Raw genomic sequence first — 18,365 nt, forward strand, 5'->3', positions numbered from 1 at the left:
TATTCCTCTTTGAAAAGGGATGCTAGTCTTGGAAATCAAAATAATTTTTTAATCTATTAGCTTCACAAGAAGTTCCTTATAACTATAACCACTGACCCAATGAGTACCTCCATCAAATGTTTCACTTAATGATGTCTTTTATTGCAGTTCAGTGACCCAATTGACTGAGTAGCTGCATGGTGAGCTAAGTGCCTCTGAAACCTCAGCAGTAAAACTTTTTGCACATCAAGTGCTGTGAAAATGTTATCCCATGACTTAACTAGGCATTTTTTTTAGTCTAGTTTAGAAGAAATTACATAGTAGCAAAAAAAAAATATCAAGAGAATTGGTGGGCGTCAACCTACAAGCAATAGTCAAAGATCAGTGTGGTTTTACTTTTACTTGGTTTTACTTGTGCTTTGGTTTTACCAAGCACATCTCTGTGATCAGAATTTCAACAGCAAATACAGAATGAGACCCATTCCTAACCATGCAGTCCTCCCTCCTGGCTTTTGCAGAAAAATGTGCCCTTGTGTGGATTAGCTTGTGAAGTTCACATTTTGAAGTGTGTCAGTGAATGGAAACCAAATAAACCATGTTATGTGAATGGGCCGTGGAAATAAACTTCTGTGTAATAATGTGAATTGGTTCCTCAGAGTCATTCTCAGCTTGTTTGTTTACTCTAACTGGAATTAATTATTTTTCTTTCACTTCTGTTGTGGCCTTGCATGGCTTCTCATAAAGTTTTGCCTTTAAACTTTTCCACTCTTACTGATTTGTGCAACAGGTGTGCTAACTACCTTTTAGCAGCTCAGCCTGTAAAAGGAGAAAGATTTCCATCAGTGATGTCTTGTTGGTTGTACCCATCGTACACTTGTCACGTAAGTGCGGCTTGTAAAGCAACCTGGGCTGGGGCACAGAGATCCTTTCGTAGTTTCTGAGGTACACGGTGCCGAGGGGAATGAGGCATGGCAAAGCTCTGAAACTCAAGGGTTTTATTTCAGGGGAAGTTCAGATCCTTTAAGATCAGTTTTGTAATGCAAGCTCAGTTTCTTGGAAAAGGCCCCGCTTAGTTTTACGTTAATAAAAGATGCGTATTTGGCTTCATGTCAGAAACAGGAATTCAGAGAGTTTGAAAAACCTTTGAAGACTGTTACAGCTGTAATTGGTGTGTTTTGTCTTGGGTGGAGAATTTGAAAGGTTTATTTCGAGAATATACACTCTTAAGGGCAGGAACTGTTACTCATCTGTGTTTGGAAAGCAGCACCAACACAATCTGGATAACAATAATACTACAGAAGGTTGATAGAACAATTAAAGAGTGGAAATAATGACCTAAGGGAGGAACACTTAACTTAGCACGCTGAAGACTGCATATTGTGCGTTTGGAGAAATCTGAAGGGAGAGAGAGAGAGAGAGAGACTAATACTCTCAGAAGAAACATGTTGAAATCTCTGCTTACATTTCATAGAAATGATATCAAATAACTTGAAGAAAAATCCTTTGAAACGGAAAGAGGGAATTTGTCCTCATTTGTGTTTTCTCCTGGGAGAGCTTGCCTCGTTCTTTGGTTCTGTCTCTTTCCTTCCTAAGTACCTTGGGACAGGGGGAGTCTGTCAATAAAACACCATCTCCAAAGCCCCACGTTATTTGTGAATGTCAGGAGATGCACACAAAAGCTGCCTGGTAAATCCAATCTCCCAAGGCTGCCCTTTCAGAGCAACCTGGATGCTCTCAAGCCAGCTACTCTCCCTCCAGTCCAGGGTGGATACCCCAGAACATGTCACGTCCTGACACTACTCATCAGCTGTTTTTTGGGTTTATTACAGGTTTTAAATGTTATTGTGACGGTCATGTTTCTGGAACAGCACAGGATGTAGGTCAGCCTTGGCTGTGTGATACAGGTGGGAAGATGAGGGCAGCACATCCTGGGGATTTTCTGAGATTACAGGGGAGTTTGTGACTGAAGAGAATTAGGGATTCCCAGGCTATCTGCTCTGGATCTCCAGGAAGCATCTCTCAAACAAGCTGAACTACACATCTGAGCCTCAAATACCTCATGACTGACAGATTTATTGAAATAGAACAGAATTTTCTCTCTCTCTTATCTATCTTTTTGTAAATAAAAAAGGAATTTTTTGCTTTTACATATATCTTCTGAGACATGTCAAGTATGTCTGTATACACACTTCTTTCTAAAATAGTTCTTTAAACCACAAACAAATTATAATTTTCTTCCTGGCTACATTATTTTGTATTGTATTACAGCTTTCATGAGAAGGCATTGAAACAAAGCAGAACAACTACAAAGTAACTACCAGGAAGAAAACAAGGGTTTTCCAGTGTGTTTGGCTTCAATTTTATCACCCTAAAGTGATCATTTCCTTTCTGGAGCTTTTTTTCTTGTTTTGTGTATATTATTTCTGTGTGTAGTTGCTCACATGAAATCAACATCCTAACAGTGCCAAAAATGTAAATTTAAAAATTAAATGAGAGGTAAGTTGGGGTGAAGCTAATAGCATCAGTACAGTGATCCTTTAGTAAATCAATTAAAGTCTAAATATCTGAAAATATCTGTTATCAAAATTCTGTTATTTTCTTCGCAACTCCCACAGTCAATAAATGGACAATGATTCTGTGTTATTAATCACTTCCAGGTATATTAACAGGGGAGCACAGTTCTAGAACAGCAGATAATCTCTCTAAATCTCCCTCCTCTCTCCATTTCCAGGCTGGCAGCTGCTGACGCCAATGTGCTGTGCCCTCACACCAGGAGCAGTCAGGCTGTGAAGTGCTCACTTGCAGTAAGTGCCCTGTTACCTCCTTGGAGTTGTTGCTCCATCCTGAACAAAACATTACTGAGACATCACTGATGCTGCTCTGCTGGACTTTCTCAGGACTCTGGCACACCAGGTGAGGTACCAGCCAGTTTTTCTGACAGCAAGGAAAGGTGGCTCAAATATGTCACCACACAAAGTACTGTGGGTTTTCTTTTTAGTTTTCTTTTTTCCCCCTGCAGGGTGCCCAAGGGGTAAAGTGGGGTCCAAGTTTGATAACTAAAAAAACAAACCAACCCCCAAAAAACAACAACAAAAAAAGAAACAAAACAAAAAAAAAAGAAAAATTTTGTTCCCTCTGCTCTTTTTGGCTCTGTTTTCTGGTTGTGTTGAACAGTGCTAAGTGTGTTGTTGGTGAAAAAAAGTCTGTCTTAAAATAATTTAATCCCAGCTCTGATGCCACTCTGTTTAGATTCTACTATTAATATTTCTGTGCTGTTGTTGAACTAAAATTCTTGTATGTTTCCTATCTTCTCTCTGAAAACAATGTTTGGTAAGAATTGTTGATTATTGTTTGGGTCCAGGGAGCTGGTCAGTGCACTGATGGTGACCTTGTCTTACTTTTGGCTGGGGTTTCTTCAGCCTGGTGTGACCAGGCCCAGCAGTCATTTTCCTGTTTTGACATTTGTGGTCACTTTGCTGCTTCAGACATGTAGACAATATTATGTCCTTGACTTTTCCCACTCCCCAACATATAAGAGACTCTCCTGAAAATTCTTACATGTTGGCATGTTGGTAAAGTTGACTTATGAGTTTTGGTTTTGATACAAAGAAAAGGAAAATTAAAATAAACACGAGTAATGTGAATGGGGGTGGAGGGAACCTGAGTGGTACAAAGGAGTGGAAAGGCAGCAGGAGGCTCACGTGAAGAACGGGGGCTCTCACTGGGAGTGCATGGGGAACATCAGCTGGGTTTTCAGTAATGCAAGTGAGCAGAGGAGGGATACTGACATAAAGGAACAAAAATCATGAGATGTGCCCCAGCCCCCCCTTCTCCTGGTCAGCACCTCCCTTAGCTTCAGCGTCTCAGGTTCTTTATGCAAAGGCATGCAGGTTTTGGGGGGAGGTAGGAACTCCAAATCCAGATATTGTGGCAATCATAGGGAAGTGGAAGAGTAGGACTTTGCTGTGAAATATTTCAACTGAATTTGCACAGTGGAAAAACAATTTGACATAGTTTGTGAGGCAGCTGTAGTGTTTGATTTTTAGATAAAAGCATACTCCAATAATAATCTTTTGTTTTCACAGCATGAGTTGAATGAATTGATTAAACATACTCAATCAATTATTCCATGTCAAGTTTTTATCTGAAATTTATATACATTGTAAAGTAAAACTATGTTTATTAAATGAAAATTAAAACCAGTATCACTTACTGTGGCAGGTCCCTACAATACACACATGATAATTTATTCAGGCCTTGTTAATACTTCAAAGCAATGATAATAATCCAACATTTTTTGTTTAGGGTTTTTTCCTTTAGATTAAAAGTGAATTATTTATGGAACATAAATATCCTTGTGTCTCCTCTGTGTCCATGTACTTCCTTCTTATTTTACTTTCTTTTGGAGCTGGTCCTCCCCCATTATCACTTTTGCTTTCTACTGTAGTTTTTGGGCTGACCATAATAGACATTTCTTACTGTGGAATTCAAACATGGGCAGTCCTACAAACCTTCTCTTAACATACAGTTGTAGTGTGCTGCTTTGGTACAGGAAGCAGAGCGCTTTGCAGAACTTCACTTCTTTGATACATGTTGGTTGAGATCAAGTTGTAAAGAGCAGGAGAACTGTAGTGATGTAGTGCAAGGTATAAACACCGAGGTATTGATTCAAAAAACCTACCTCACTTTTCTGCTATTCTGCACCAAACTTCTGCTTACACCAGCGGAAGGACACCACTGTAAAACAGGAATCGAGCCATGCAGATGACTGAAGCTTGGTGTCCCCTAGGGAGCAGTGCCTCATAAAATATTTGATATAGGAACAGAAATGCTGGATGTTCGAGCATGTTTTAGGAATTCCCATAGGTGGCACATGGTGTGTGTGCACGTGTATGTAGGCATGCCAACAGCTGCTGAATGGCCATCAGCAGTCTGTGTTGTACAAACAGTAGCTTGCTTGGGGTCCTTCCCACAAACACGCTTTATTCCCTCTGCTGCAGAGTCCCTGTTTTCCTATATAATTGCAAGTGACAGCCTGGATTGGTAGTATCCAGCAAATGCTCAGCAGCATCAGTCACAGGGTGATTGATGTGAATGCCGCACAGGGAGGCTCTTGCTCTGTGAAGGTTTGGGTTTGCAGCAGCATGATGAGTAATCAGTGTTACTGGAAGCAGTCTGACATGCTGATCCCAGTCTGAGAGGCATTTCACCCTTTTGTAGGTGATCCTGAAGCATAGGAGGAGCAAGATATGAATGGACAAAATTGTGACTCCAGAGCTGTTTGTTTTGACTTGTGTTTTATTAGAAACTAATGGTAAAACTTGTAGTCCTTACTGAGGCAGGGCTGCAGGGGGCTGAGCTCCCATGAATACAGAGAGCATCAGGAGCCTGTGCTCCACCATCTTGCTTTACCTTGTGTCTGAATTATCCACTGGGGTGTGCACAGGACATACATTGCACAAACTGCCGTAAGCTTGATAGTTAATGTGGGACTTAAAGAAATTACAGTGAATAGGAAACAGGGGCCAGGACCTTCCTGGAGCAATAGTGAAAACTCACCTGGTATTGCAAGTCCAAGCTTGCATGCCAGACTTCAAGACTGTTGGTAACATGTAGAGGATTTTGTTATGTAGAGGCACAAAACCAACAGGTTTGCAAAGCATGTTTCATGCAGAGAAACCTCTGCCTGGTCCCATTGATGCGGGCCCATTGATTTCTACAGACTCAAGTGCAATTGAATTTGCTTGACTGACACAGAAGCATCTGGGTTCATGCCAGCATCACAGAGTAATACAGATCTAGGATCTGATGCCCCTAAAAGTTTATCTGCAACCTTCTTAGTTCACTGTTTAATGCTCTTTGTCTGTCATTCCAAATTCCCAGCAGATGCACCTATATAGAATTTCCCTGGAAAAAACGAGCAACTGTATCAGAGACAACCGAAATGTTGTTTGAATATTGCAATGTATCTAGAGTATGGGCTTCAAATTAGGGATTAATATAAAGCATTAGTCAGTATTCCAGGAAATTGTCAAGATCACCAAGTATTGTACTGACTTGACCTGTGTTACACTGAACTCACTCTTTCCATGTTTCCAATAAAAACATACAGCAGAACTTGTTCCAGAACTAGTGTCAAGCTCAGTTAAAAATAAATCCCCTCATAGTTTAAACATGCAGTGCATATACTAAATATATTGCCCCAAAATATATCTCTTGTAAGGAAAACTATCTAAAATTTATCAACCCTGAAATCTCCCCTGAGTCTTATGCAAAACCATGGTTTTCCGCTATGATTCCTAAAAGTTAAAATAATCCTTCCTCACTTGTAAGCCACCTAATCCTCTGTGTTTTACTCTGTTTTTATTGCAACACTAAGCCCAGATTTGTTTCGTTCAAGAGCAGGATTTGTAAATAACTAATTATAGCCCTGTTTTTTCCCCTTGAAGCATTAACATTTGGCACCTCAGCAGACAGCTCCGTCTAAACTACCAGACAGTTTAGGGGAAACAGCGGACTCGGTCTCAAAACAGTAGGGTACTGCTGACAAGCTCTCTTGGACCACTTCACCTCCTGCTCTCAGAACAGCAATCAGATGAGCCAGAGGGCAACTTTAGGAAAATATTTTTCTCTAGTAGCAGTAACATCTGTCTCCTTGGCAGCCTGTGCTGGCAGTTGTGTTGGAAGCTGTGGGTTTGCCCCTGGCCCTGCCATGTATTTACATTGCTGAGAGGTTATCCTGAGCTCCACTGGATCCCGTTACCTGATTTTCTTTTGTTCTGTCATTTTCCCTCTCTGATGCTTTGGCTACTTAACTCTTTATGGGTAGATGTAAAGTGAAAATTACTTGTGCAGTATGAGATCAAAAGCATTAATTTGAAAGTATTAAGTGGTAATTTTCTTTTTTATTAGAAACTCAGCTTTTCTGATCTGTTTTAGCTGTATTTATTTGGCTTCAGCCTAAGCAATTTCACCACTGCTGTCTGAGATTTTGAAGGTGCTGTTTCTCTACACCTGTGTCCTCCACTTGCATCAAATTCTCTTTTGGTACTCTTATTTCTCCTGCATTTTACTCTCCTCTTCTGAGTAACTGATTTTTGACTGGTGCTTCATTTCAGTGGAATAATGTTATTATAAAGACAATTATAAAGTAATCAGCACGGGCATATCAATATTTATTGAAATACTGAAAAAAAAAATTCCATTGGTGATGAGAAACTCCTGGCAAGAACTGACATGACAATATGTATTTCACCGATACAGTAAGAGAACTTCAACTTCAACAAGTAACTCACTGCACATTCTAAGAGTTGCATGGATTTAAATCCAAGGCAGCTGCAGAACATCTGTAATACAAATAGTCAGACTTTACAGATTGTCTGTTTACAAACACAGAACAATTATAATAAACCAGCCAAAGCCAAACCCTTTGAATTTTAGTCTGCTTTTAGTAACAGATCCTGTAATCAATAAGGCAGTCAGAAAATGCCTGGTTACAAAGTAGTTAACAATTAACGCAAGCAGCGTTTTTTGGTGATTTGTTTTGTTTTATTTTTGTACTTTGGAATATCTGATGGGATTCTTGGAACCAAAGAAATGGGCAAATATATGTTAGTTTATCTGAAATAGTTTCCATTAAACTGAATTGTTCTTTTCTTCTACATCCTTATTTTAATTCTTCTGTCCTGTATATAGATAAGGGTGCTGTGAACAGAGTTAGCAATATTTTTTAAGCTTTTTTCTTAGTATTCAGTGAGATTCACTGTAGCATTTCAACAGGAAAAAAGAAAAAGAGAAAGTACAGAATGCAAACACTTGAAATAATGCTTTGCTTTTCTTTCAAAAAGAATGCCCACACTTATCTCCTACACGTATTTCACAGCCACCATCAATAGCCTCCTGCACTGTACTGTTAATTTAGTTTGTTTGAGGGAGAAGGCTGTTATTTAAATAATGCTTATGGCTGCCCTGTGGGATGACTGAGGGAGCTGGGCTTGGTTTGCTCATGGTCTGTACGGAAGTACAGACGTGCTTTGATACAAGACAGGCACGGAGGAGTCACAGACACAAGGCTTTGCTGTACTGGTACCCTATGCATGGACAGAATTTTAGAGTTGATTAATACAGGCAATTAAACTAGTGTGCTTTGTACTAATGCAGATGTAATAGCTGATGTCTTTGGTATACAATGTATGAACGTTTAGACAAAAGCGAGAGAAATGCACCTTTTCAAATTCACATGAAACAGAAAAAGATATAACTCACATAATTTACAACAGATTTAAATAAACTACATTTAGGATTATGAAGATTTACAGACATTTAATCAATTGAATGATTTTAATTTGTAAAGACCCTTCTGTGTCCCTGAACTATGTTCCACTAACTTGAAGACATGCTACAGTAAACACATATATTTGGCTTCTTCATTCTGGCTATATCTTATATAAAGATGAAACCAAAGAAAAATAAATTAGCATCATAATTGTCTACAGCGAAAACTATCATATACAATATAAATAAACTATTCAAAAGCCAGCAATCTTCATGAAAAAAATTAAAGTATTAGGATTTTATACAGTTTCTACAAGTGATTGTGCAGCCAATAATCTCAAAAATTAAAGTCAAAATGAAATACCCCTATTGATTTTAGTGTCTCACGACATACAGTAATTAAGTACTGGTAAAATAATTACCAATTTAAAAGAAATAATAAGGAAATCACTGCTCTGCAATTTTATCACAGTTTTTTCCCCACAGGACCTAAAGAATGTAAACACTATGCTTTGCTAATGTTAGAGATTAATACTTTATTTTGAAATGTATGTTGATCTACACCTGCACAGTTACCTTTAAGGGTAAAGAAATAAGGCAAGACTTATAACTGTGGCACTACATGTTAATACTGATATCTTCATTTGGACAGAGAGAGAAGTGTTTGTTCTTTTCTAATATTTGTTCTGCAGCAGACTTTGGCCTACATAGACACAGCAGTATCACTCTTCTTTCTTTGCGTAAAATATGTGTATTACCTAACTTGAAAAACAGAAGGTTTCATTAGATATTGTATGTTTGAGTTGAAATTTGGTTTCCTAATTTCTGGCAATTTTAAAGATAATTTCTTAATAAGCCCCATGGCATCACCAGGTTGTACAATTCATTTGTCACTTCTTGCATCATGCAATGCATTTTTAAAAATTTTATCTTTAGTTTTTTAACATCAATATGTGGTGTCCTAATGTTTAGTTTCTTGTCAAAACCGCTATCGTTTGGGATGGCTAAAATATCTTCATTTCCTTTATTTGGAAACAGCCATGAATATACAGCGGAGCCATATTTTAGCCACTGCCCTGGTTAAGTGTGTAGTTGAATTGGCTAATTTATTTTGGAATATTTCCTTAGCTATTTAATAGCTAGCCAATAACAGTAGCAGAAGAGGGATACTGCCTGATAGAACAACATGAACACGTGACATAACAAACTTCAGAACATAGTAAGAATGCCAAGCTAACTGGATAACAGACTCTTCATAGCAGTGGTCTGCAGGCCTGAGAGACTGACAGTCAACACCAGCCTCTGAGGATGCGGTGGCGACACTACACAGGCCAGCTCTCTCTTACAGATTGTTGAATGGATGCCACATCATTTATCACAGAAGAAGTAAGTGTTGGGTCCTTGGAAGGATGATAAAAGATGCTCCAGATGCAGTTTTGCATCTCTTATAACTGTTTTAGAAGTCCTGCTATACAGTGAAGGAATTTAGTGCACTCAAATTCCCCACTATCTTAGCTCGATGATACAGCTCAGTTTTTTTACCTAGGTTTCTTCATATTGGCCATCAGCAGATTTAAATATACAAGGATCATTCTGTCCTTTTTCATATCGACACTGGTGATAGTATCCACTTGGTAAGTTCACTTCACTCCAGTGTAAAGTCCTATATAGATTCCTTTGGGGATGTGTAGCACATGATTCACAGTTTGCAATACAAATACCCTGATACATCACTTATTTACTATTAGTATTTGATTATTATACCATTTCGCAAAGTCTTAAAACCACGTTTTAATTAGTGTTGCTCGGAGCAGTTCAGAATATGTTTGGGTTTTTTTTTTTTTTTCCTTGAAAGCAGAAGCTCTAATGGGTATAATTTATGCTCTCTTTGCATGCAGCATTTCAATGAGAAGGTTATTACATGGCACATCCCCGTTCAGGTGTTTGTAATAGAGGTATTCTTCGGCCTGCATACTGATGGCCCGGATTTCTGGTAGTCGCAGGAGAAGCTGCCCAAATTTGTCTGTTTGCTGTGGGTAATTACACATTGTGTAGTCCAGCAGAGCAGCATTCACTTGTTCCTGAACACCTTCCACAAGCTGGAAGTTCTCAAGATTTTTGACATCTGAATGATAATAGAAAAAAAAGTAACAGTTCAGTTGCATTTTAATTCCTGTTTACGAAGGCAGTGTTTCACTAAATGGATGTATTTTTTTTTGCCTCCTGACAAAAGCATACTTTACAAGCTGCTGAATATTCAGTGAACCTTTTGCCAACTTTCCTGGGAAAATGATCACAAAAGAGCTTTAGCGGAGTGTCTTGTTGAAATTCTGCATATACCTCAAATCAATTAGACACCAATGGAGTCTGAGCAAGGTCAGCTCTTTTCATAGCTTACAAAAAGAAAGGTTGAGGATTCCTAAAGTAGAGGACCATAATATATTGCTAGCAAATGAGTCCCAAGAGGAAGCCCTATCTTTAACCTAGTATGTTTCACAATTCATATAATTCTGTATTAATTTTTCTGACCCAAGGTGAAATCTGTGTCCAGGGTATGATGTAGTTAATTCTAATAAAAAGTGACAGCGTTCTTGTTTCTGTTTGACATTTTCTAAATGATTCTGAAAGCCTTTGACTTGTCTAGCCTATGTTAATGAACCATCTGGTACACTCCAGTGACTGCCAAAATAATCTTCCCTACTAAAAACTCTCTAAAATATATATTTCACTGACTAATGATCTTTATAAAATGAAATCATTGTCCTTTGGGTGGAATACCAGATAAGAATGGTGCCCTTTAACCTGAATATGGTTTCCGAAATCCAACACTGATTTTTTTTTTTTTTTGTTTTGGACAGCGGGGCTTTTACATCAGCATGGCAGGTACAGTTTGTTCACTCTGCCTCTGTTTGATTATCTTCTGTTCCTATACAGCAAGTTCAAGCTCTGGAAACGCTGGTCAGAGATAAATGGCAGTACGTTATCTCCTCAGCGTTTGCTTCCTTGTGTAAAATCACTCCAGTGGCATTATTTTTGTCTGGAGAATGCAGAAGTTATTCTAAAGCTTGCAAATTAGAGTGCTGTTATAACGCTGAAAGAGTCAACTGATCAAAGTGCACTTGCTGGCAGAACTTGTTTTGGTTGGTGCTTGATCATTTTTACCATCAGTAGAGTACCGTAACAGTTTCTTGTAATGCCAAAGCATGCTGCTACTGGGCATAACTATGCTGCTAATTCACTTTGAGTAAAGACAAATCTGTTCTATGGATGTTCTTGGAGCACAGGAGGTGGGGAGTCTGGCAGAATTTGGTTCATTGTAAATGCCAGCCTTTGATTGTAGGGGAAGTGAGTGTTTTCCTTTGCAAAACAGGAACACACGTTGGTCCCCCAATCTATAAGGAGCCTGGGAGGCTGTGTAAACTGGGTCTCACTGCACCTTTTCCTAGAAGTACTTTAAACAGAGCAAATATTGGTTCCTGCACATAACTGTGTGCTGGAACATGAGGGAAATGGTCGGAGGAGGCAAACATTGTCTTTGGGACAAGAGGATAGGAAAGATGCCAAGGATTGCAGTGGCAGCCTGTGGCAGCATGCACAGCCTCCAGAGCCTGAGTTACAGGCTTTGAGCAGGAGCCCCTCTGGAATGTGCTGGCTGCTGGCTGCGCTTCAGGTTCCCTCTTGCACGAGCGGGGGCAAGTGTTTCCTGCTGTGGTTGTTACTGCCTGCCTCTTTCCTGTCCCAGTTTCACTGTGGAAATAAAGCAAGTGGCTCCCGGATTTGTGCTGCTTGTTTGGGAACTGTAGACACGACATCCACCTAAATTCTGCTAGCTGGCTTAAGGAACTCACTAGTAATACTTAAATTATGTTGCCTGTCCAACAAGAATCGTCTGAACTTTGCATTATCCCGAGCGAAGAGAACTGGAAACTTCAAAGCTGCTATGCCTGGTCCCTTAGCTATTCAAACTCATTTATCCAAAGTCTTTTTGCCAGTGTCTCTGGAGATCTTTGGATAATCATGTTTTCATGTATTACACTGGACATTTTCTCACACAAAATATAGCTGCTTATTATTTTACATACCTACAGAAATCTCCCAAGGTATTTTGTAGCTAGGGTAACCTGGTTTAAAAATTGGTTGTTCTAAGCATATTTTTATGAAGTTAAGAAAGAAACAGTATCAACTACCACAATTAATTTAAATAGGTTGTTTCAGATGCAAAATGCAATCATGAATGAATTGTTAGAACATAAGAAATTCCCCCAGAAAACAGGGACTATGCTGGAAATTAAACTGTGTTAAACAGCAAGATAAAATGTATGATGATTTCAGAATCAGTATTTTGAACTTTTTTTTCCTCTGTTAAAAATAACTTTAAACATCAGGAAGTTTTAGAAACTGTTATCTGATTCAACCTCCTTTAAATTCAAGGGACATCATTCTGTTGCTGTCTGAGTCCTACTGTGTATTAAATTGTCCTGGCTTCTTGGAAAACCAGGTTCATTATTATTTTTATGTTTTTGCATGGATCATATATTTATTGAAAAATCACAAAATAAATTTTTACAGAGATTAAGAAGAAACAGAGTCTGAGAACCGCAAAATTTCCATGTTTTTCTACAAAAATGATGAATTTAATGTATGTTTTTAGAGATGCATTCTGTTTTCAGCTGTATTGGTACCATACTCAAAGTCAAGAAGAAACATAATATTTTATATTACATTACTCCCAAACACAGGATCAGTGGCTTTTGGCAGTAGGTGTACCTGTGAGCTGTACAGGTGTTCCTGTACGCCTGTCAGCTACTTGGCCTGGCTGAATTCCATGGAAGTTGCAGAACTACAGGGGAAGGTCTGTGTTGTTTTTCTTTTTTCATCTCAGTGGAAAGTTCTTTAAATACTCATATGAGGCAACATAAGCACTGAAGTCAGATATAAAAACAGGTTGATACTAACATTAAACAAAAAGTAGTTCTAGGGCTCTTCTATACCACATTCAGCCTGAAGAAATACTTTTAATGTCTTTCCTCTAAACAAATTTGTCATGAGGCTCAGTGCTTCTAAACAAGATGTTATTATTTAACCAGTAAAAACATGTAGAGATTTTCCTGACTTTCTATACTGAATCAGGTACAGTCCGTGTGACTACAGTTTAGGACTGTGAATTATCACACAATTCATCTGTGTGTAGATCTCTCCAGAACTGCAATTATAATAGTGGGGATGTAGATGCAACCTGATGATTAGTTATGCATTTTGGAGTGAGCCTTCATGAAGTGACCAAGATCTCTGGATATGACTTTTGGTAAGTGCTCTCATCTCACGTACGTTAACGATAAATGCTGAAATAAAGCAAATGAGGCAGTCCAGACAGAGAGAGAAGTCAAAGGATATGTGCTGAGAGCACTGTGTGAGCTCCCCTGTCATCTCTCAAGCTCTTCAATGATATTTTGTATATCGTCAAAAATAGGTTTGCTGAACACATAGTTGCAATAACAATTATGTCATTCTTTCTGAGGGAGAATCACAAACTCTAGCTATACTAAAGATGAGTAATAACAAAGAAAAACGTGAATATTAAATTATTTCCAGTTACTTCAAGTTATACAGGTAGAACAAGAAATGGTACAGTTTTCATTTCTGATGCTTAGTGCTAGCTAATAGTGATATAAATGAGATTAATAACTTTGGTTTTTAAGTAGATGGTTTTCCTGCGGTTTGGGTTTGGTTTTGTTGTCAGTGTTTATTATGTAATGCTGGCTAGACAGGCATGATTTAGTTTTTCAAGTATTTCCTTTGACTGCTAATGAGTTAACTTGGTGAGACATCAAGCAATGCGGGTGGAACTTGGCTGAAGGCAGTGGTGTACAATGAGCACAAAATCTGCTACTGATGTGTACAGCACAACAGTCTTCTATGTTTTCACATAATTCTTCATTTCTGTCTGCTTTTTAAAATTGGAATGCCTCTTATCAATCTTTACATCGATTAGTAACAATTTAAAGTACATATGTTTAAGCTTAATGCAAGAAATAATTTTCTGAGGTTCAGACGCTTGTAAATTAAATGAGTAGGAGTAGGTCCCCCCCTCCCACCCACACACCCTTTAAATCCTAGCAGCTAGAAAAAGTGTTTTGTGTTGCTACAGTAAGTATCAGTCTCTTAGCTCTTCTACTTTATTCACTCAGGGACTAATTACCAACTTTTTACATGAAACAGCCTTACTGTGAGCTCACAGTGGGGCACGCATCTTTTTCTATCCTTATTGAAAAGTAAACCCTTAGGTCTTCTGGAATATATTATATGTTTTACAAGAAATAGCAATTGCTTTTCTGTCAAACAAAGAATTTTTATTCTCTATAGCTTACTTTTGACGATTAAGACAAAACCAGTATTATAGCATGTCATGGTCTGCTCTGCAGTCACAGTAAAGATCTGCCAGTATTCCCAGATATCCCCCCATTTTGATTATTTTCTACATCTGCCATAAAGCTGTGCATTAAGCTGAAACTGCATACAACATTCAGCCCGAGGAGAACACTTTTGCATATTTTCCCCCAAAATGGGTCTGGTCTTTAGAGGGGGAAAATATTTAGGTTTCAGAGAGATTTTCTCCCTCTCATATTCCAAACATGAAATACTTAAAATTTGGTGGTGTACTAATCTATAGAGAGTTTCTCTTTGGTCTGGGAATCTTGAAAAGAAAAATGAAACAGAATGAGAGATTTAAATTTGAAAAGTAGCAACTCCTTAGGAACAGCATAAATATTTCCCACAAAAAGACAGTTAAATTTTACTGCTTGTCTTTTATTGGATATGTTTCTACACGAAGCAATGAAGAGACGTGAACGCAGACAGCTCAGCTGCCTGTCTGCAAGGATGAAATAAGGTTGTATTTAGGCCTCTCCATGGGGAGGGGGATTTCTCACTTTCACAAGGCTGGAAGCAGTTTTACGGATACTCCAGGCAATAGGACTTGATACCAGCCCAGGCCTGAGCTTTCTCGCCCCGAACGGGCTGATGAGCCCCATCATTTAGGGACTTTACTAAAACCCAACTGGCCCCAACATTTAGCAGCTCTTTGGAATGGCTGATTAGCTTGTAGATAAAACATGACTTCTTCCAAACTCTAGTGAGGGTGGTTTTGGCCTTCAGGTTTGCCTGTTTTCTCCAGCCATGCTGCAGGGCCTAAGAAGCGGTACTGCCTCTGCCTAGAACGTGCTGCTTCATCAGGGAAGAGACAACATGGCTCCTCACGAAGTTGGGGTTCCCCTCAGGGGCTTTAGTGTGAGGCCAATTCCTTCCCATTTGACCTTGAAGATGGAATATGCTAATTACGACAAAGGTTTTTACCCCAGAGTAGTTAAAAAAAAGGGAATTAACCAGGACCGAGGTAATGTTACCAAACCTTCCTCTATTCAAACACAGTTTTTTACTATTTTTTTTCCCTACTTTCTGCTAGCCCTGCAAAATCTCTGGGTTACAGGGCTTAAAACACAGGTAGATTTTTGACACGTGCTAGAAATATTTTTGAAGGCAAAAGTAGTAATGGTTGATAAAGTGCCAGTCTCTGAAAATTACCCACAGTTCTCCTTCATTGAAACTAATGGCAACAACAGCGGTTCCACACAGCACATCTGTCATGGAGGCAGATGCATGTCATTCGACAGCTAAGCCTTCTTGACAGTCAAAATGCCATAATGAAGGAAGATTTATGGTAAAGATAAGCTCCTTACTGCAAAATTCCCCTCAATTTTATTACAGCGGGATTGTGCTGAATATTATTCACTTTGAATTCACGGGAAACAATTCTTGATAGATGTTTCTTAATCAGCGATAAGCCGCTATATTTAGCACTTTACAAACCTTGAAAAACCTTAACATTATAACAACAGAAACCACTTTTCTTAAGACTCCCAAGTCCAAACTGAATGTGCAGAAAACTTTTCCTTCCCTTTTTTGGCAGGGATTAAGCTGTCTCTAACAGTGCAACAGTTGATCTCTGTTTATTAGGGTCGTAAAGTCATTTTCATTTTCAGTTGAACATAACATCTGCTAATGGGCACATTGTTTAGAAATTATTGATTAAATTCTGCTATAGCAAAGTATTTCAGTCATGCCAAATATATTGGGCAAAATTATATCTATTTTTAAAGTGAGAATAAGATGCTTATGAGAGAACAAGCTGTAATTCTTAGTCTGGATCCTATTTCATCTCTTCAGTTTTTGATCTTGATGGACCTCTTGTTTCTTCCAGAACAACTCAGACTCAACCAAAACACTCTGATATTGTTTTATAGCAGTAGGCTTCTTTCTAATGCCATTTAGAATATTGTAGCCTATTTTTCTGTTCCAAAAAGATTGCAAATGATAGATTCTTACTGAAAAGCTCCTGATGTCTATTAAGAACCATGCTTATTGACTTTTGTGAGTAATTTTATAACTGCTTTTGCTACTGTTATCTCTGCAGTGGAAAGAGAGACATGGGGAAATAAAGTGGATTCCTTTCCTTGTGCGACTGTGGAAGTATGTTACTACATTTCAGTTGTTTCTTTTCTTGCAGTCCTTGTAAAGACAAAGGGCAAAGCTTAATTTGATTTCTTGAATCTTTATGACTGGTGTAATTACTGAGTCATCACTCAGGAAAATAAAACAGCTTGACTTTCAACAGCTCAGGCTGAATTTACTGTCTTGAAAGTTAAACAAACAAACAAAATCTGCACTCACTTCTTGTCCTGACACCCCAGGAACCCACATCCTTATTACATGCAAATGAGGCATAAGTGATATGGTGGTCATTAAAACACAATAAAACAAGATCTTGCTAGGCCTCTTTGATGGAAGAGTTGCTCACAGGTCCTGGCCCAAAGTCCACAGCCAGCTACACCCTTAAATACAAAGTCCAGTGTTTCTCACTGAAACTCAGAAGGGAAAAGCATGACCAGGTCCGGCCACACAGTCAAGGGTATGAAGAGCCACTTGGGATGAAACTATGGCCCAGCCCAGGAGGTGCCAGGACATTCCACAGACCACAGTACCAATAGTGGTTCCACTGCTGGCACTTCATCTTGGCCATGCCTAAACTTCAGTACCACCTCACTTTCTTTCACTTTCTCAAGCTTTTTCCACGCTAGGAGTTTTTCCCCTACTGAAGTCCAAGACTGGCTCCTGCTTTGGGCCAGCAATGAAACATGTTCCTTGTCTCTTGCTCATCTGGGACTGAGGGCAGCCCATCTATTGCCCGAAGGTTTATTGTGTAGGTATTTTAATCTGTGCTTAAGCATTCACTGACAGGATTAGGTTCCATGTAGGAGAGTAGCTGCTTTATTTAAAGACAGGACAGAGGAACAGGAATTTGAAGAGCAGTTCCTCTGTTGTGTCTTCAAGGAAATTCCCCAAACAACTGGAGTGTCCCACCATGCCAGTGGGTGGTCTTAGCTATTGCTTGCTACAGGCTGTTTTCAGTGAAGGTGTGCTCCAGTCTTTGGGTTGAAGTGCACTGCTGGTGCACTGAAAAAATTAACTCTAGATGATTAAGCCCAAATTTATAGCCTGCCTTTGTAGGCTGGTGGTAAGGGAACCTGCCTGGGCTGACATGGCTTTCTGGTTCCTGCTTTCAGATTTGTTTTTGTATTTGACTAGTAACTGCTAAAGGTAAATGACAGATCAATCCTAGAAAAAAAAGTCTTGATCTAAGTATCTCTTTTTCAGGAAAAAAATGTGTAACCACTATTCTGTGGAGCCATGGTCATATTTGTATGCCAGCACATGTTGATACTCTGGGGCAGAAGTGATTTAGCAAGAGTCTCACAGACAAACTGAGAAAGAAAGTGAGTCAAAACTCATTTTTTCCCCCCCAAACTCCTCACCCAATCCCAGGGTTATATTATATTTCTGGGCTAGAAATAAAATGTCTTTGAATATTCAGTTAAAATAAGCATATATAAGAAAGCTAGTATGCTAATTATCATGCCATCAGTAAGCATTATCATGCTTACATATATATATGCCTAAATGCAAGCATATCTACCAGCCAGAGCACTTGTATCACATTTGATAAAAGCAGAAATTAGGCCTCTGATAAGGGTTAAAAAAATTACAATAAATAATAA

The 18,365-nt window shown here is 38.8% G+C and overlaps 1 protein-coding gene across 1 annotated transcript in view; it reads right to left on the reverse strand.

Annotated features, from left to right (window-relative positions):
* Nucleotides 1-7,133: 7,133 nt before the first annotated feature.
* The window catches only part of NR5A2 (nuclear receptor subfamily 5 group A member 2), a 77,961-nt gene continuing 66,729 nt past the window's right edge, over nt 7,134-18,365 (reverse strand). The window contains exon 7 of the mRNA XM_039386285.1: nt 7,134-10,378. Coding sequence (XP_039242219.1) covers nt 10,131-10,378 — 248 coding nt within the window. The 3' untranslated portion in view covers nt 7,134-10,130. The remainder of the gene's footprint in view (nt 10,379-18,365) is intronic.

Source organism: Pipra filicauda, unplaced genomic scaffold (genome assembly GCF_003945595.2).
Source record: "Pipra filicauda isolate LSUMZ 115617 unplaced genomic scaffold, ASM394559v2 scaffold478_size463431_pilon, whole genome shotgun sequence".
Classification (NCBI taxonomy): Eukaryota; Metazoa; Chordata; class Aves; order Passeriformes; family Pipridae; genus Pipra; species Pipra filicauda.